This window comes from Varanus komodoensis, unplaced genomic scaffold (assembly GCF_004798865.1).
Source record: "Varanus komodoensis strain SLA01 unplaced genomic scaffold, ASM479886v1 scaffold133, whole genome shotgun sequence".
Classification (NCBI taxonomy): domain Eukaryota; kingdom Metazoa; phylum Chordata; class Lepidosauria; order Squamata; family Varanidae; genus Varanus; species Varanus komodoensis.
In genome coordinates this window covers 338,735-359,217 of record NW_025335384.1, presented here as the reverse complement: position 1 = coordinate 359,217, position 20,483 = coordinate 338,735, and the positions used below count along the sequence as shown (strand labels likewise).

Genomic DNA, 20,483 nt, shown 5'->3' with positions numbered 1-20,483 from the left:
CGCTCGCGCCAGGCAAACGGGACCGGAAGGAGCGTTGCCCCGGCCACCCTCCTTCCCACTTGCCGGGGACGCTCTAGGAGGCCCGGCTCCTCGGCTTTAACCCCTTCAAAGCCATGGGCCTCGCCATGGCAGAGCAAACTAAGAGGAGCCCTGCGGGATTAGAGGAACGGAGCGCCCGTCGAGGCCGGCATGCTGTCCGGACAGCGGACAGCCGGCGGGCCGCAGGATCCCTCAAGCACCAGATGAGCGTCGCTCCTCCTCGTGTCCATGTTCCCCAGCAGCTGGTGTATGCAGACACTGGTGTATGCAGACACTCAGCTATGGATACAGCCAGTCTCACATTGAAATATATAAGAAACATGTTAAGATCTGAGGTACTGGTGAAAGCGGAAACCACATGTTTAGCTGGCCTCCAATTTGGATGGCTTCTGAAGGGAACTGGGCAAATTCCTGAAGGAAAAGGTTATCAGTGGCTACTAGCCTTGCTGCTATGTGGTGTCCCCATTACTGCTGAGGAGCTGGGGCGGGAAAGGTCTCTCGCACCACTCCTGCCTGAGGGATACTGTGAGCAGCTGGTTTGCCCCCATCTGCACGGAATGTGGGACAAGATGGAAGGCTGATCTAAAAAAAGGGCTCGAGAACATCAAGCTGTGTTAGAACATCAGGGTTATCTTACATGATTTCAGATTATGGATGTTTATCCACACCCTGTAATATGTAAGCCTTCGGTGTGCTATCTAAAACAGCCTTCCCCAGCCTGGTGGCCTTCAGAAGCATTTGGACCACGACTCCGAAAATTCCCAACTAGCAGCAGCATTGACTGGGAATTCTGGGTGTTGCAGTCCAAATGTGTCTGGAACGCACAAGGATGGAGATGGCTGATCTAAAAGAAAGGGCTTGAGAGGCAGAAGGAAAAAAAGACATGGCAAATTTTTTTGAATACTAAACTCTAGACAGAGGACAAACGTAGTATCCCAAAAGCTAAGTTAGTGAGAGACCACAATGTCCTTGAAGCCAACTGTTTATTAAAGAATATCATCTTATATCACCCATCATGAGAAACAGACTCAAATGCTACAGGAACCAACCTCAAGAAAGCTGAAACGTTTACGTTTTTAAGAGCGCTGCAGCTAAGTATAGCAAAATGCATCAAAATAATGTGTGTGTGTGTGAAAGATGACACTTGAATACGATTTTTGAATACCTAGCATTAAAGTGGAAACTAGCACTTAAAGGCGGAAACAAATGCCTGCCCAAAATACCATGGGAAATACTGTCGGTCTGTGAACCTGTGTGTCTCTTTCTAGCAAAGTGCATGCTAGCCATGGAAAAGAAAGGTGGTGGAGAGAGAAAAGAAGGGGGAAATAGTTTAGAATGATTCTGAATCCTGAGGTATGTTTCCCTTTTCTGGCATGGAGGAATAAAGAAATGGATTTTGTCTTAGCATCTCCTGCTGTGCCCAAGATCCATTCTTTTACAGGTGTATGTGAGACAGGACCATCTCTCAGTGATGGTCTTAAACCTCACTGAGCTGATAAAAGTCACCTGGCAGATTTATTCCTGTGTCTTTTTTTGAGGGTAAAAATCACCCCACCTCGTACTTCCAATTCTGTTCTGACGCAACACAGGAATTTGAAAACGTAAAGGTTATGCAAACATAAAGTGTAAAGGTTACTAGTCTATTTTTGTCTTTCCATCTGGCTGAAAAAGGAGGCTGGAATAACCAACAACCTGTTTCTTAGCGAGTGTTTCTGTGACTGTAGCTGAGAAGTTAGATAGCTATTCGACAGGTGTTACCAGGGCAAAACTGAAGGCGAGATTTCACGGTGCCTGCAAATGGTGAGGCCTACCGTCCCTGTCAGCTTCTGCTTCACTGGAGTTCCCATGCAGGTCCTCCGATGCTTCTCCTGGCTGGATCAAAGCTTCCTTCTACAGGCGGCTTCAAAATCACAGAAATCGGGGAGCTTTGTAGCAACCTTCTTCCATGGTGGGGTCTTGCATGCCCAAAGCCGCTTGCCACAGGTGGCGATTGTTGAGTGTCCAGGGTCTACACACACACACTCTTACAAGCCCCGATACTCCTCCCTCCCCAGGCACAAGCAATCTCTCTTTCTCTCCCACACATACACACACACACACTCACCTCCACCCCACACACAAGCTTCCTTTCCCTCAGAACCCAGGCATGCCGATTCCTAGAGTGACCTTGAAGAAGCAGGGCCTCCGAGTTCTGATGCCTAGAGCGTCCTTGGTGGCAAATCAGGTAGTAGTTTTACAGGTAGTGGTGGTCTGAGAATTGCAAATGACACCTTGCTTGGTCCACACGCAGCCTCTGGGTTGTTTATCCCAATACATAACCTTGACCTCTTTTATGGTCTTTCTGGTGCACAAAGTGTTGCAGACTATTCCTGAAGGTTTTTCCCACAGACTGAGCATTTGAACAGCCGTTCTGTCTGGCTTCACACACAAGTTCCGCGCTGGTTCCACAACCGAGGTTTTGCACGGGGCAAAATTCACAAAGGACCTCAGTTGCATGGGTTTGCTTGCACTCAATAAGTTCCAGTCTTGGCCTGAAGCTTTTCCTGGACTAGAAGCACTTCACAGTGTCAATTCTCTTATGGGATGTTAAGTTCAAATGCCGGCCGACATTTTTCCTATAGGGCAAGAATTTCTATGATTTCTTACCTGTGTGGATTTTCTGGTGCACTTTGAGTGCCGAGCTGTGGTTGAAGCTATCCCCACACTCTGAGCACCGGAAAGATTTCCCAGAGACTGAGCACTTCAATGGCTTCTCTGCATAGGTTCGCACATGAGCAGCCAGTTCTGAACTGACTGCAAAAGTTTTCCCACAGGCAAAGCACGCAAATGAGTCCTCTGCTGCATGAGTCTTCTCATGTTCGACAAGCTCTGATTTCTGGCTGAAACTTTTCCCGCAATATGAGCACACTGCCGTGTGGATTCGCTCATGGAATCTTAAATGTGAGCTCCAATTGAAACACATTCCACAGTGTGAACATTTATATTGGTTCTCACCTGTGTGAGTTCTCCGATGTGCTTTAAGACCTGTGTAGGTTCCAAAGTTCTCTCCACACTTTGAGCATTTATAAGGGTTTTTTCGCCCGTGTATTCTCTGATGATTAAGGAAGTCTGATATTTGCATATACTCTTTTCTACATTCAGAACATGTGTAAGGTTTCTGTCCTGCATGGATTCTTCCTTGAGGATTCCAGCCTAAGGTGTTCCCACAGCGTGAGCATTTGTGCGGCTTCTGTCCCATGTGCATCCTCTCCCTTTCTCCACAGCGGGAACATTTATACATTTTCTCACCTACGTGGGTTCTCTCATGTGTGAGAAGGTCTGTGCTGCTACTGAAGCTCTGGCCGCAGTGCCAGCACTTGTAAGATTTCTCCTCTTTGACGGTGCTCTCATGCGTCACAACGTGTGAGCTTTGACTGTGTTGATTCTCATCCGCTTCTCTCGGACGCAGAATAGCTTTCCCTCTGTCCGTTTTCAGTAACACCCACAGTTGCTCCATTTTCTCAGGACTCTCTGCAAAGGGTTTCTGTTCCTCGTTTTCGCTCAACCACCGATCACCAGCTGGAAGAAAGGGGAGAATCAAAGCAGGATGATCAGAGGACTGGGAAACCCAATCGGATCATGCAGTCCACATAGTTCCTATATGTAGATCCCATCAGCTTACAAGTTCTCCTCTCCATTCTGTAGCTTGTATGAAACCTCTCCCAGTACATTTATTTACTTATTGCATTTGTATCCCACTTTTTTTCTTACAGCAAACTCAAAGCAGCTCACACCATTCTCGCCCTGCTGATCCCAGTCTTCTCTGCACAACAACAACCCAGTGAGGCAGGCTGGGCTGAGACTCTTTGTCTGGCCCAAAGTCACCCAGTGAGCTCCATGGCGAAAACGGAACTAGAACCTGGATCGCCTGAGCCCCAGTCCCACACTCTTAACCACTACACCACACTGCCTGCTAGGTTGCTCTTGAATGCAGCTATGGCCCTCCATCCCCCATGAACCTTGCTGTTGCCAGCATCCTCTCCAAGAATGCTGGAATGGGTTGCCTCTGGTCTGGGTCCAGCAAGACAATCTGTATCTTAAGGCAAAATTCCACACCCAGGGTCATCTTTGCAGACTGCAAGAATTCTGCTAGCACGCCAAAAACAGGTTGGATTCAGGAAAATGATATAGCTTTAGAAAGCAAAATCAACATAGAAAAGGCCCTCCCCCTCCTATTCTGCCTCCCCTTCTATCATGCGTTATGGCGCATTCTGAAGATCGCAGAAGCGTGCTCATCTTTATGATTGTTTGGTTGGTCAAATAAAAGTATTACACTAATATGAGTTTGAAATAAAAATAAAGATAGGATTGTGCCTTTAATTCCTTCCTTCCTTCCCTCCCTATTCCTCTTCCCTTGGATGTTGCCTTCTTAAAGATTTTACGTCTGCAAGTGGGGACTGCTGTCTTTTACTGATTCATGTCACTTCAGGGGCTCGTTTTCGGCTGAGAAGCAGAAGAAAAAATATTCTCAAGAAATAAAGAACAACAACTTTTTGGGTCCCTTTTATACCCTGTATTTCCTTCAGGGCTATTTCCCCAAAAACACATCTGCTCTACAGGTGATTTAAAGAGGTTTATCTTAGAATCCCAGATACCATTATATTTCCATACAACAAGGTATTCCAACATTTTCAAACCTTTGGTTGTTGTGAACAGCCAAAGCTCTCTGGGCAGCTCACAAAAGTTACAAACCACAAATACAAGTTCATAAAACATAAGATATGTTTAACATGTAAAATATTAAAAAAATTTAAACAGCTAAAACAATTTCAGTAAAATACTAGACCTTGTAACAACACCTGGCATAAACACCCCCTCATATTCAGTGGTGCCTCATACTTGGGATTTAACTCATTTTAAGAGGCTGTTTGAACTCTGAATCAATGTTCCCCATTAGAAATAATGGAAAGTGAATTAAGCTGATCCTAGACCTCGAACCTCCTTCATGGATCACTGCCTTGTCGTGGCAAAGGGGCTTGTGTAGCTCAATGAAGCCATGAGGCGTGCCGTGCAGGGCCACCCAAGACAGGCAGGTCTTAGCAGAGAGCTCTGACAAAATGTGATGCACTGGAGAAGGAAATGGCAACCCACTCCAGTATCTTCGCCATGAAAACCCCATGGACAGGACCAAAAGGCAAAAAGACATGACGCCCGAAGATGAGCCCCTCCGGTCGGAATGGCTCTGGATCTTTTTTGTGGCAGCCTCACTTTTATGTCATGTGCTCCTCAAAACTAGTCAGCTGGTGCCAATGCTTTCATCTTTTTGGCACTGGACCAAGCTGTACCTCTTCCCCAGGTTCAAGTCCACAAGTTTTGAACAGATTTCTTGAACAGGACCTGTTGGGAAAATTTGGATAAATCCTATCAGAAAAACATGGCTTCTGTGTGCTTTTGCATTGTGGAATCAATCCTGTACTCCTTCTCAAAAGCAACAGCTTTCCAAGTTAAGCCACCTTTTAAAATGGCATTCCTCCCCCACTCCTTTCTCTCACCTTTAGCTGTAAGCTACCGTAGACAGGCCATTTAGTCCAAATATACATTATATACCTTCACAATGATTCAATAGTCCTCGCTGGAATTCACAGTTTCCCAGGAAGTATCTTTTGCTCTCCTTCATGGATCACTGCCATGTCATGGCGAAGGGGCTTGCGTAGCTCAATGAAGCTATGAGTTATGCCGTGCAGGGCCTCCCAAGACGGGCAGGTCAGAGCGGAAAGCTCTGACAAAATGTGATGCACTGGAGAAGGAAATGGCAACCCACTCCAGTCTCTTTGCCATGAAAACCCCATGGACAGGACCAAAAGGCAAAAAGACATGACGCCCGAAGATGAGTCCCTCAGGTTGGAAGGTGTCCAATATGCTACTGGGGAAGAGCAGAGGGCTGGTACTAGTAGCGCCAGAAAGAATGAAGCAACTGGGTCAAAGCCGAAACGACACTCAGTTGCAGATGTATCTGGTGGTGAAAGGAGAGTCCGATGCTGCAAAGATCTATACTCCATAGGAACCTGGAATGTAAGATCCATGAATCAGGACAAGCTGGATGTGGTCAAACAAAAGATGACAAGACTGGACATCAACATCTTAGGAATCAGTGAACTAAAATGGACAGGACTGGGTGAATTTAATTCAGATGACCATCAGGTATACTACTGCGGGCAAGAATCCCTCAGAAGAAATGGAGAAGCCTTCATAGTCAATAAAAGAGTAGGAAAAGCAGTACTGGCATACAATCTCCAAAATGACAGAATGATCTCAGTTCGAATCCAAGGCAAACCATTCAACATAGCAGTAGTCCAAGTCTATGCCCCAACCACTGGTGCTGAAGAGGCTGAAGTTGACCGGTTCTATGAAGGCCTACAACACCTTCTAGAATTAACATCCAAAAATGATGTCCTTATCATCCTGGTGGATTGGAATGCTAAAGCAGGAAGCCAAAAGATAACCGGAATAACAGGCAAGTTTGGCCTTGGAGTACAAAATGAAGCTGGGCACAGGCTGGTAGAATTTTGTCAAGAGAATACGATGGTCATAACAAACACTCTTTTCCAACAATCCAAGAGACTCTACACATGGACATCACCAGATGGTCAACACAGAAATCAGATTGACTATGTGGTCTGCAGCCAAAGATGGAGAAGCTCTATACAGTCAGTAAAAACTAGACCAGGAGCCAACTGTGGCTCAGATCATGAGCTTCTTGTTGCAAAATTTAGGCTTAAATTGAAGAAAGTAGGGAAAAGCACTAGGCCACTCAGGTATGACCTAAATCATATCCCTGATGAATATACAGTAGAGGTGACTAATAGATTTAAGGAATTAGACCTGATAGAAAGAGTGCCTGAAGAACTATGGATGGAGGTTTGCAACATTGTACAAGAGGTAGCAACTAAAACCATCCCAAAGAAAAAGAAATGCAGCAAAGCAAAAGGGAAGCGAAAGGCAAGGGAGAAAGAGAAAGATACACCCAATTGAATGCAGAATTCCAGAAAATAGCTAGAAGAGATAAGAATGCCTTCTTCAATGAACAGTGCAAAGAAATAGAAGAAAACAACAGAACAGGGAGGACCAGAGATCTCTTCAAGAAAATTGGAGATATGAATGGAACATTTCATGCAAAGATGGGCATGATAAAGGATCAAAATGCAGGGACCTAACAGAGGCAGAAGAGATTAAGAAGAGGTGGCAAGATTAAACAGAAGAACTATACAAGAAAGAGCTTAACGCCCCTGATAACCACAATGGGGTGGTCACTGACCTCAAGCCAGGCATCCTGGAATGTGAAATCAAATGGGCCTTAGGAAGTCTGAGCAACAACCAAGCTAGTGGATGTGACAGTGCTCCAGCTCAGCTATTCAAAATCTTAAAAGACGATGCAGTAAAAGTGCAACACTCAATATGCCAACAAACTTGGAAAACTCAACAGTGGCCACAGGCTTGGAAAAGGTCAGCTTACATTCCTATTCCAAAGAAGGGCAATGCCAAAGAATGTTCAAACTACCGCACCATTGCACTCATTTCACATGCTAGCAAAGTTATGCTCAAAATCCTACAAGCTAGGCTCCAGCAGTATGTGGACCAAGAACTACCAGAAGTACAGGCAGGGTTTCGAAGAGGCAGAGGAACTAGAGATCAAATTGCCAACATACGCTGGATCATGGAGAAAGCTAGGGAGTTCCAGAAAAACATCTACTTCTGCTTCATTGACTATGCTAAAGACTGTGATTGTGTGGATCACAATAAGTTGTGGCAAGTTCTTAAAAAGATGGGAGTACCAGACCATCTTATGTGTCTCTTGAGAAACCTATATGCGGGTCAAGAAGCAACAGTGAGAACTGGACACGGAACCACTGATTGGTTCAAAATTGAGAAAGGAGTTCAGCAAGGCTGTATACTGTCGCCCTGCCTATTTAACTTATATGCAGAGTACATCATGAGCAAGGTGGGGCTAGATAAATCACAAATTGAAATTTAGATTGCTGGGAGAAATATCAACAACCTCAGATATGCAGGTGATACCACTCTCATGGCAGAAAGTGAAGAGGAACTAAAGAGCCTCTTGATGTGGGTGAAGGAGAAGAGCACAAAAGTTGGCTTGAAACTCAACATTAAGAAAACTAAGATCATGGCATCCAGTCCTCACACTTCCTGGCAAATAGATAGGGAAGAAATGGAGGTAGTGATAGATTTTATTCTCCTGAGCTCCAAGATCACCGCAGATGGGGACTGCAGCCAAGAAATGAAAAGACGCTTGCTCCTTGGGAGAAAAGCTGTGGCAAATCTAGACAGCATACTAAAAAGCAGAGACATCACCCTGCCAACAAAAGTGCGTATAGTCAAGGCTATGGTTTTCGCAGTTGCAATGTACGGCTGTGAAAGCTGGACCATAAGGAAGACTGAGAACCGAAGAATTGAGGCCTTTGAACTGTGGTGCTGGAGGAGACTCCTGTGAGTCCCTTGGACCACAAGGCGATCAAACTGGTCAGTCCTAGAGGAGATCAACCCTGACTGCAATTTGGAAGGCCAGATCCTGAAGATGAAACTCAAATACCGTCACAATGCTGCGGAAGCCGGTTCTTTTCCTAAACTTAGCAATCCACCCTCTGCTTGCTTTAAACTCCTCGCTTTCAGCACTGGTTCCAGGTGTGCATTTCGTCATACAGCTGCTTGGCTTTCTCACAAACAATCCTCTCGGAAATGATATTGCCAGCCAATCGCTTCTCATTCATCCACACGAAGAGGAGTTGTTTTATTTCCTCAACAACATGTGATCTTCTGGACGTCAACGTCGTCACACCTTTAGCCACATTTGCAGCTTTTATTGCTTCCTTATTCTTAAGAATGGTGCACAGAGTCAACTTCGGCATCTTAAACATGGCCGCCAGATCCACCACACACACGCCCCCTTCATGCTTCACACTAAGTTCCTTTTTCACTGCGATGTCGATATTACAACCTTCCTCTTAGGCTTCTTTATTTCCACGCTCTTCATGGATGCCATGGGTAATATGCAGGGGTTATGTACTGTGTAACCGAAAAATAAAGCGAGAGAAAGAACTGAAAATGCTGGAAAATTCATGCACTGAAAAAGCACTGAAAAGGATCGAAAAGGCACGCACTGAAAAGGCACTGAGAATGATCGGAAAGGCACAGACCCGAGAAATCCTTTCCCAGCGAGACAGCTTGGGAGCACAACAGTTTTTTTGGCTGTGCCTGCAGTTCAAACTCAGAAGCATCTTTCGACCTTTGGAACAATCTGATCTAGATTTTAGCGTCCGAACTCCGGACCGTTTGAATTTAGGGATGCCTGAACTCTGAGGCACCATGGTATCATGAGATCTCTAGGGGTGCAGTGCAGTCCAAGGCCGAGGCTGAGCTGCCCTGTCAGGCGAACCTCAGTGGGGGGATTGCTCAGCATTTGGGACAGGAAATTTCCTGGAAATGCTAGAGATTGAACTGCAGCAGGGACTCATCAGTGCCAACACCCCAACCAACACAACGGCTCTCCAGTTTCTGGGTTTCAGGCAAAGAAAACCCCAGGGTTAGAATCCTGGCTTTCTGTGACCTGCACCCGGGCCTTCATGTGTTTCTCGAGGGGTCTGCCGACCCACAGTGACGTGGGAAAGCGGCACTGCTAGATCTGACGTCAGGGAAGCATCCAGCAAGTGACGCCCCGGAGAGATTTACCCAACAAGCTCGTGTTGCCATCCTGCTCTTGCTCGGCTCCCGAGGAAAGCGGCAGCTTCACGTCTGGCAGAGCCTGGTTTGCGCCGGTGGGGTTTGCGTGCTTTGCTTCTGTCACCCCCGTGGTCTGTAAACAGAAATCGGAACAAAAGGAAGCTGGGATGCCGCTGCCAAGCTTCTTGATTTACTAATTATGAAGATGCATCACTACATATTGCTGTTAAATAACCACATTTCAGAGTAGTTTTCAAGGATTAAAAACACAGCATAAGAACCTGCTTCCTACTTTCAGGCCAAATTCCTGTTTTAACTAAAGAGACTGGGGATTGAACCCACAATCTTCTGTATGCAAAGAGAAGCCTGAAGGATGCAGCAACAGGGAGGGCCTTTTCGGTGTGAGCCCCCTAACTGTGGAACAGTCTGCACAAGGAGGCCGTCCTGGTGCCAACACAGCCATATTTCAGCTCCGGGACAAGACCTTCCACTGCTCCCAGGCATTTGACAGGCTATGATGCAGCCATTTTACATTTCTGTTTCTGTTTTAATTGGGTTCTGATAGTGTCCATTGTTCTCTCTCTCTCTCTCTCTCTGCAGTGTAAGCTATTTCAAAGTTTTGAATGTTAACAGTTTACATAACATGTTTAATTGCAATGTGAGCCACCCAGAGAGCTTTGATTAGTGTATAGTAAACAAGTGTAATGAATGAATGCAAGTATCAGACCCTCCACTTCGCATAAACCTTCCACAAGGCCTCACCCACACCTGCACATGAATCTTTGCATGCCGCCTGCCACGGGGAGCTAGTATTTGCCAGCACCAGGCACTAGCAGCTCCCAAAGAGCCTGAAATGCCTGCTCCTGCTTAATCTTGGCAGTAAAGCAAGGTCTGGCCTGGTTAGAATCTGGATGGGTGACTTGAGCATATGATTCTATGTGGATTCTAGAACATTCTATCCTATCCTATTGACTGTAAACCATCCTGAGATGCTACATCCCCACCCCAAATTTCTCCCTCTGCGAGATAAGCCTGCCCTCCGCTCTTCCCACCCTCAGGGTCTGCATGCAGCCGCAATGCCCAATCCCATCACGGTATTGTGAAGCCCTGGCAACAAGGGCCTTTTTGGTGGTAGCCCATTGCCTGAAGAATTCTCTTCTCATTTTGAACAGTGGCTTTCAAGGAATGAAGGAGTTCCCCTCTCTGGTGTGCAGATGCCCCAAAAGGAACACACACGGTGCGTCTAACATTCCTGATCAGCCATCACTTCTCCAGGTAAAAGGTGGTAATGAGCCTGTGCTTTGACGTCAGAATCCTGGCAGACAGGAATACTCCTTATTAACTCCCTGTAGCTCATTATTTCTTACCATCAGCGTAAACAGTATTTTCAAAACTATTCCTGTAACCGTACCTTTTAAGGGTGTATAGAATCTTAGAACAGAAGAGTTGGAAGGGGCCATGAAGCCCATTGAGTCCAACCCCCTGCTGTTGCAGGACACTAAGTTATACCATCCCACTCAGGAGGTTGTCTAGGTTCTTTTTGAATGTCTCTAGTGTGGGAGAGCCCCCCACCTCACTGGGCAGCTGCTTCCACTGTCTTGCTCTGACTGTGAGGAAGCTTTTCCTGATGCCCAGCCTGAATCTGGGTTGTCGCAACTCGAACTGATTACTCCGCGTTCTGCACTTTTGGATCAGCAAGAAGAGATCTTGACCTTCCTCTCTGTGGCAGCCTTTGAGGTACTTCTAGAGGGATATCATGTCCCCCCTCAGCCTTCTCTTCTCAAGGCTGGACATGCCCAGGTGTCTCAGGCTCTCTTCATAGGGCAGTGTTTCCAAACCCTGGGTCATGTAGAATTGTGCAGGATGCTGTACGCTTGCACTAAATACCATGAGTCTGTAATCTGTATAAGCTGGCCGCTTCCTTTGTGTGAGGGAGCTGGGTCTTTTCAGGCTTGAGAGGAGGGCACTCATAGGGGACCTGTTAGCAACATACAGGTATGTGAGGGAGTGCCACACAGAGGTGAGTCATGACCTTTTTCCCCCTGCAATGGAGGGCAGGAGGCATTCCAATGGAGCAAAGTGCAGGGAACCAAGATTCAGGGTGGATGCCAGGATGTACTTCCTGGTGGTTAGGACCCCGTGGGTATGGAATGGGCTTCCACAGGAGGTGGCTGAGGCCCCGTTAGTGAGGGTGTTCAAGGAAAGGACGGACATGCACATGGTGGGCATGTCATGAGCGGAGCCGGCTGGAGCCGGGGGTCAGACTAGATGGCCCGGGAGACCCCTTCTGACTTGCTGTGTTTCTATGTTCTGTTTTCAAGGGGGATTCTGCCGACTCTACCTGAACCCAGCTGATTGGAACCCTACCTTTCAAGGGTCCCCGCTGTGCAGTGTAAGGACTTGCTGCTAGCTTGTTTGATATTATTGCAATAATAAATAATCTCCTTCTTAGTAAACCTGGGAATTTCAAAAAACCCACTGCTCCCAGCCAAGGCAACACCTGGCATGAAAGAGGAGCAGCAGTAAATGCAGCCAATGACGGTGGTGGTGGTGAGATTAAGTCATTAATGGAGGAGGTCTGGTCCCCGAGCCTTTAAAATCCTGGAGCTGGTACCGTTCTCAGCACAGCCCAGACACAGAGTGCCTCGTTTTCCTGTTGCCCTTAAGTGGTCCAATCCCGTGTGCCCATCCGATCATTATTATGCCGCCCCAGTGAACTGCAGCTCACCAGACAAAAAGAGCAGCTTTTTGCTGGCAACAAAGCCACCGCCATTGTCCAGGTCATGCTTCCTGCTTGCGAACCTCACAAGCAGCGGTGCCCTGTGGGCGTAAACTGACTCACCTGCTGCTCCCAGCCTTTGGTCCCTCGCTGCCACGTAAGATAATCCTTCGCCAGACTCACAGCCTGAGCACAGGTTTCCGGACCAGTCTCCTGGAGCCAGCTCCGCATCTGCGGTGGAAGAATAGCCTGGAACTGCTCCAAGGTCACCAGCTCCGCAATTTGCTTCTTGGTGTGAGTCTCTGGCTTCAGCCACTGACGGCAGAGCTCTTGGAGCTGCCTGCAGTGCTCCTGAGGTCCGTCAGCCTCTCGGTAGCACAGTGTCCGAAAGTGCTGGCGCCGCATCTCCACCCCAGCAGCCCCTCCAGCGAAAACCCTCTCCTTCCCCTTCCCACTGTGTGCGGCCTCCAGATGGATCTCACGGTCCTGTCCATCTTCTCCAATTAGATGCGGCTTCATCTGGGAAACCCACAATCCTCCGGCATCGGTCTCCTCCTGGCAGGCCTCCTGAGAGGCTTCAGGATCACTCCAAGGCCTCTGCTCAGGCAGCTGAGGTTTTTCCTCTCCTAAACAAGGAGCCTGTAGCGTCCTCAGAAACTCTTGCAACTGGGCATCCCAGTTCCCTGATGGTCCTTCCTCTGGCTCCTCTTTCACCTTTTGCTCAGCCTCCTCATTGCTGCTTTCAATTTTTGGAAGTATCGCCCCTTCTGTAATCTCTCCTAGTTCAGGGCCTGGCAAGTCTTCTTCCTCCTTTTTTATTTCCGGAACCACATCCTGCCCTAGCAGAGACCCAACATCCTTGGACTCTTGGGCTACAGCCATTTCTTCTCACAGGCACTGGTCTTTTTCTGCACCTCTCCTTTCTGTTTCAGCACCTTTCTCTTTCTTCATAGGGTACTCCGGCACTGTTGCTAAATCCTCAGCAGAAAAGGCTCATCCTGACAGACCCTTAAAGTAACAGAACAAAGCATCAAGACCTTTCAGCAGCCTGAGGAAACCAACAATCCTCCAAGCTAGCGCAGCTGTCTCTTGGTGCCCAAGAAACACAAACACAACATAAATATAAGTGAGATCAAGACAGCTCTTACTAACAGCTTGATTTATCTTTCCAAAGGCAGGGTCTCAACCTTTATCCATTTCTTTACCCCAGAGGTCCTGAAAAGATCAGGATACCACAGCATCTGCTAGAATGAATCTGAGTATCCTCCCCACATGTTTCATCTCAAGACTGGGACTCAGTTCAAATTACATAACTTGAACATGACCACCCTCCCTTTTTTATTTGCTTTGCTTATTATCTGCTGGTGAAGAACTCTGGACAACTTGAAAGCTTGCCCTTTTTAAACTTTTAATGTATTCCTTTATGACTATCCTGCCTTTTTCCTCCACCTTTTTCCAAGTTAGCTTACACAACGTCCAGTGTAGCCTCACACCAAGTTTGTGAGGGAGGTTAGGCTGACAGCGAGTGACTGGTCCAAAGCCACCAGGTCCCAGTCTTCTGAGTCACAGTTCAAGCACTATACCATACCAGCTCTTAAGTGTTGCCTAATAAAGCTATTGTCTGAATATGATCTCTGGAATTTTCTTACAGCAATCATAGCTACTTCTACAGAAGAGCAGGCTAAAACATCTGGGGAGCCTTTACAGAATTTAACATAATCATGTCAGTTTTCCCCTGCCCCCACCCTCAGCTCTACAAACCAGCATTTTATTCCAAAACAACCAATGTTTCACTCAGGGGAAAATATAAAAGACATAAACATTAAAAATTATTTTACCCCTTGAAGTTTCATTAGCTTTGGTATAAATCTTACTAGTTTTCCCATGCAACTGGAGTAACTTTAATTGACATTGCAGTATATAAATACTATAAATACAAGCAATTATAATCTGGGAATCAAGTCCTGTACATTTATTTTAGCATAATTTTCTAATGACTGTCAGTTGCTATGTTTATCAGAGGCATTTTGAGTACAAGCTAGCATGCAACACATAGTCAGATTTTGCTTAGTTCTTACTGGAACATAACAGCAGTCTAATCAATCAAAAACAAACAAACAAACATGAAGTTATATTTAGTTCCAGGCCCTTATTTTAGTGTGGGGAAGGACAAACTGCTGTTCTCCAGATGTTTTTGCATAGAATTCCTAATATTCCTCACCATTGGCTATGCTAAGGTTGATGCAAGTTGTTGACCAAACATCTGGGGGGCTGCAAGTTTTCCACCCTTGATGGCCAACAAATTCATAGAGGAGGCGCAGAGTTTCAGTGGAAACCAGCTCTATGCTACCTCTCCTATCTGAAGCGGTACTTCTGCGGGAACAAGGGCGGAAGGACGGCGTTGACTGCCTGTCCTGCTTGTGGGTTTCCCGTCTGGAGCTGCTTGGCCACCGTGTGCACCAGGCGGACCATTCGTCCGGCCAGCGGGGCTGCTCCTCTGCCTTGCAAGCCCGTCCTGCAACTCCAGTTTATACAAAATATGGCGGCAAGAACAACTAACTGGAATCGGGCGTGAGAGCCCTATTATGCCAGCAGTGTTGCTGGATCCTGGTTTATCTCTCAGCTCAGTTCAAAGGGTTTTTTTTTTTTAATTGATTGCAAAATAAGCCACCGGGCACACCTGCGCCCCTTTAACTTACCGGCTTTCGGAAAAGGATTCCTGCGCATCGAAGTCCGCACAAACCCGCTACCCCCTCGACCACTCCTGGACCGCAGAATGCAAAGAGCCGCTGTCCGTGCAAGGAAAGAGGACCGGAAGGAACGTTACCCCGGGCACCTTCCCCGCTACATGCTGGTGGCGCTCTAGGACGCAGAGCTCTGCCGCTTTAACCCCTTCATAGCCTCCTAAGGACCGCATTCTCCCGTACGAGCCTCCAACATCTTCCGGGGAGGCCCTTCTCTTGGCCTCGCCGCCCCACAGGCACGTTGGTGGGGCGCGGGAGGGGCCTTCTCAGTGGCTGCCCCAAGGCTCCGGAGCCCAATTCCTGCCGAGGCTTGTGTGGCGCCCCCTGTAAAGTTTCCAAAGGCAGGCAACCCGCTTTTTGTTGCAGGAGGCATTTGGGAGATGGCCGATTGCGGTGGGCTACTTGCGTTCTTTCACACTGTTTTTAATTGGGGTAAATTAATCCAGATAAATCCTCGTAGAAAAGGGTTGCTTATATGTGCCTTTGTGTTATAAAATCAAACCTGCATCTCTCTGCCTCTTTCTCTGAAAGTACCAGATTTCCAAGACAGCTTCTGTTCAGTGTTATTTTTCAAGCTGCTCCTTTAAGAGATGGCTCCTGCCTTTGGCTGGGAAAGCCTTTGCAGAATGGGGCCCCCAAGGAAAGTTAACCCCTGGCTATTCTTGGGCTAACAGCAAACAAATCCGATAAGGCGGCCAGACAAGTTTTTTCCAGCAGTATTGCAATCACCCTCATTTGCATGCCCAAACCCACAATAATCCCTGTGCCTGAATCTCTTGTAATCAGTCCTATTGCATTAAGCCCCCCGTGCAGATCTCTCACATTCTTTTGGCTCTTCCCCTTATTTTATTTTCATCCACCCTGCTGCTATGTAATGTGATTCAGAACCTACAAAACACTCTGTGTATGCTCTAAAAACTTGTAGTTGGCGGTGGAGACCACTGCCCAGTAGCATGTTGTTATAAGTAACTGGCAGGGCCCTGGGTGATCTCACTGTTAAAATTGCTGTGTTCATTCTCACCATTGGTAAGGAGACTGACAGATGTTTTTATAATTTTAATACTGACTGAATTATGTTTTTAACTTCTCTGTAGCTGCATGAATATTTTAAATTGCATACCTTTTTCATTGCTGTGAGCCACTGTGAGTCCTGGCATTGGGAATAAGTGGAATATAAATATTGTAAATATGCATCGCTAATCATAATTCATAGCAATAGCCCTTAGCAGGGGCTGCATCTGTAGACACAAGACGTTTCTGAACAAGGTTTCTGCTAGCGCTGAGCCACATGCATAAAAGCAGAAAGAAAATGTTGCATGTGTGCTAATGTGTACATACCACTTCCATTTAATAAATTATGTTTATTATAATTTATGTATACTAAATTATATATAATTTATATAATATAAATTAAATTATTTATATATAATTTAGTAAATGTATGTGTGGGTTACATATGCACAAATATAGGAATCAATAATGTAGCAGGAAAACCCCAAAATGAAAATAAACCACAATCAGGCCGATAATCCAAATAAAAGGAACAGTAAAAACAATACAATATGAAAAAATGTTCATATTTTTCCAAATATGTTCAAACACAGAAGATCTTTCCCCCAACCCAAGAACCCACAGCCTAGAATAGATGCTTCAAAAGCAGCCCCAGCAGGTGGGCTTGGACTGTCAGAAAATCCCGGAATTTCACATTGTGAGGAGGAAATAAAACTCGGGTTCGTGGGAAAGATCAAACATTCAGACCATCTGTGGCTTTATTGTTTGGCCGAGGTTCCCACGGTAAGACTCATAATAATGCATTACCAGGCAGGTAGAGGTAAACTCGCTGCAAAGTTTCAATACAACTACAGGGTATTTTATACCCTCCCAGTCACCTACACAGGTACAGGGCAATTGATGACAGAATGCAGACATTACAGATTACAGACATTACAGACATTACAGACATTACAGAAATAAGATTCTGAGGTCATCACATACAGAGCAGCTAAAGGAAGATCAGCCAATCATACAGTGACAATGAGATTACAATATTTCTAATTGCAGTGTATTGACACTTTAGTTGAGTAACTCGAACCCATCTCAAGGTCTGCTTAGACATGTAAATTCAAGCTACTGAGAAACTATGCATGAACTCATAAGCTCATCTAGACTCAGACCCTAAGTAATGCAACTGCACCATTCTGAATGACTGGGGCACATGGAGCCCTCTGGGTTAGCAAAAGATTTGTTGTGGTTGTTAGTCCCAAAGTTGAAGTCATGTCCAACCCATTGCGACCCCATGGACAACACTCCTCCAGGCCTGCCTGTCCTCCACCATCCCCCGGAGTCCACCCAAGCTCACACCGACTGCTTCAGGGACTCCATCCAGCCACCTCATCCTCTGCCCTCCCCTTCTTCTTTTGCCATCTATTGTTCTCAGCATTAGGCTGTTCTCCAGAGAGTCCTTCCTTCTCATTAGGTGGCCAAAATATTTGAGTTTCATCTTCAGGATCTGGCCTTCTAAAGAGCAGTCAGGGTTGATCTCCCCTAGGACTGACCGGTTTGATCGCCTTGCGGTCCAGGGGACTTGCAGGAGTCCCCTTCAGCCCCACAATTCAAAGACCTCAATCCTTCGGTGCTCAGCCTTCCTTATGGTCCAGCTTTCACAGCCATACATTGCAACTGCGAAAACCATGGTCTTCACTATACGCACTTTTGTTGGCAGGGTGATGTCTCTGCTTTTTAGTATGCTATCTAGATATGCCATAGCTTTCCTCCCCAGGAGCAAACGTCTTTTAATTTCTTGGCTGCAATCCCTGTCTGTGGTGATAAAATCTGTCACTACCTCCATTTCGTCCCCATCTATTTGGCAGGAAGTGAGAGGACCGGATGCCATGATCTTAGTTTTCTTAATGCTGAGTTTCAAGCCAACTTTTGCGCTCTCCTCTTTCACCTGCATCAAGAGGCTCTTTAGTTCCTCTTCACTTTCTGCCATGAGAGTGGTATCATCTGCATATCTGAGGTTGTTGATACTTCTCCCAGCAATCTTAATTCCAACTGGAGATTCATCTAGCCCCGCCCTTCTCATGATGTGCTCTGCATATAAGTTAAATAGGCAGGGCGACAGTATACAGCCTTGCCGAACTCCTTTCTCAATTTTGAACCAATCAGTGCTTCCATGTCCAGTTCTCGCTGTTCCTTCTTGACCCGCATATAGGTTTCTCAAGAGACAAATAAGATGGTCTGGTACTCCCGTCTCTTTAAGAACTTGCCACAATTGGTTGTGATCCACACAATCAAAGTCTTTAGCATAGTCAGTGAAGCAGAAGTAGATGTTTTTCTGGAACTCCCTAGCTTTCTCCATGATCCAGCGTATGTTGGCAATTTGATCTCTAGCTCCTCTGCCTCTTTGAAACCCTGCCTGAACTTCTGGCAGTTCTCGGTCCACATACTGCTGGAGCCTGGCTTGTAGGCTTTTGAGCAACACTTTGCTAGCATTCCTTGGATTCGACCTGAGATCATTCTGTCATTTTGGAGATTGTATGCCAGTACTGCTTTTCCTACTCTTTTATTGACTATGAAGGCTACTTCATTTCTTCTGAGGGATTCTTGCCCACAGTAGTATACCTGATGGTCATCTGAATTAAATTCACCCAGTCCTGTCCATTTTAGTTCACTGATTCCTAAGATGTCGATGTCCAGTCTTATCATCGCTTGTTTCACCACATCCAGCTTGCCTTGATTCATGGATCTTACATTCCAGGTTCCTATGGAGTATAGATCTTTGCAGCATCGGACTCTCCTTTCACCACCAGATACATCCGCAACTGAGTGTCCTTTCGGCTTTGATGCAGTCGCTTCATTCTTTCTGGTGCTACTAGTACTAGCCCTCTGCTCTTCCCCAGTAGCATATTGGACACCTTCCGACCTGAGGGGTTCATCTTCGGGCGTCATGTCTTTTTGCCTTTTGGTCCTGTCCATGGGGTTTTCATGGCAAAGATACTGGAGTGGGTTGCCATTTCCTTCTCCAGTGCATCACATTTTGTCAGAGCTCTCTGCTATGAGCTGTCCGTCTTGGGTGGCCCTGCACGGCATAACTCATAGCTTCATTGAGCTACACAAGCCCCTTCACCACGACAAGGCAGTGATCCATGAAGGAGAGCAAAAGATACTTCCTGGTAAACTGTGAATTCCAACGAGGACCATTTAATCATTGTGAAGGTATATAATGCATATTTGGACTAAATGGCCTGTCTACTGTAGCTTACAGCTAAAGGTGAGAGAAAGGAGCGGGGGAGGAATGCCATTCTAAACAGTGACTTAGCTTGGAAAGCTGTTGCTTTTGAGAAGGAGTACAGGATTGATTCCACAATGCAAAAGCACACAGAAGCCATGTTTTTCTGACAGGATTTATCCAAATGTTCCCAACAGGTCCTGTTCAAGAAACCTGTTCAAAACTTGTGGGCTTGAACCTGGGGAAGAAGTACAGCTTGGTCCATTGCCAAAAAGATGACAGCATTGGGACCAGCTGACCAGTTTTGAGGAGCACATGACATAACAGTGAGGCTGCCACAAAAAAGATCCAGAGCCATTGTGGTTAGCCGGCTGGACTGTTACTAGGAAATTCAGTTTCTAGTTTCTGCTTGACCGTGAAGCTCAGTGGGTAATGCTGGGCAAGCCCAACCTACCTCGCAGGGTTGTTGGGATAAAATGGAGAGGAGGAGGACTGTAAATTGCTTTGCAGGAAAAAGGACCCATCTAATATTATTATTAATAATAGAAGTATTATTATTAAATTATAATATGTACATTTCTACTCTACCGTCTACTGTATTTTTCGCTCTATAAGACGCACCTGACCATAAGACGCACCTAGTTTTTAGAGGAGGAAAACAAGAAAAAAACTATTCTGAATCAAATGGTTTACTAAACTATTTAATAAACTATAACAGAATATAGTAATACCGTATTTCAACCTTGTAAAGCGAACAGCAGTCAACAGTGGCATTAAGAACCATCATCACTGTCATTAACAAAAGAGAGACTTTAAAGTTCGAGTACTCTTCTAGTTTTCGTTGAACCCATAGAACTCATCATCACTAGAGTCAGAATTTATGAAGCTCTGTTGCTCACAATCACTGACATCACTTTCTTAGTCAGTAGTGGAATTATTGAAGGAATCCACAATCTACACCAGTTATACAAGAGCTGCTGCAGACTATTCAATAACAAATCTAAAAAAGCCAGTAATGTTAACGCTGCCCTACTAG

General features: G+C 46.0%; 1 protein-coding gene across 1 annotated transcript; it reads right to left on the bottom strand.

Annotated features, from left to right (window-relative positions):
* Positions 1-1,008: 1,008 nt before the first annotated feature.
* LOC123019644 (zinc finger and SCAN domain-containing protein 16-like) lies at positions 1,009-15,302 on the bottom strand. Its single transcript, XM_044422687.1, has 4 exons — positions 15,172-15,302; positions 12,596-13,480; positions 9,763-9,886; positions 1,009-3,597 (listed from the first exon to the last, which is right to left on the bottom strand). The coding sequence occupies exons 2-4, from the start codon at positions 13,352-13,354 to the stop codon at positions 2,672-2,674; spliced, it is 1,809 nt and encodes a 602-aa protein (XP_044278622.1). The 5' UTR covers positions 13,355-13,480; positions 15,172-15,302; the 3' UTR covers positions 1,009-2,671.
* Between the last annotated feature and the right edge of the window lie 5,181 nt (positions 15,303-20,483).

Coding starts and splice junctions, on each gene's coding strand:
- LOC123019644 (XM_044422687.1), bottom strand. CDS start 13,354: ATGGCTGTAGCCCAAGAGTCCAAGGATGTTGGGTCTCTGCTAGGGCAG. Junction 9,887..12,595: donor CCAAAGGCTGGGAGCAGCAG/GTGAGTCAGTTT, acceptor TTCTGTTTACAG/ACCACGGGGGTGACAGAAGC. Junction 3,598..9,762: donor TGGCAACACGAGCTTGTTGG/GTAAATCTCTCC, acceptor CCTTTCTTCCAG/CTGGTGATCGGTGGTTGAGC.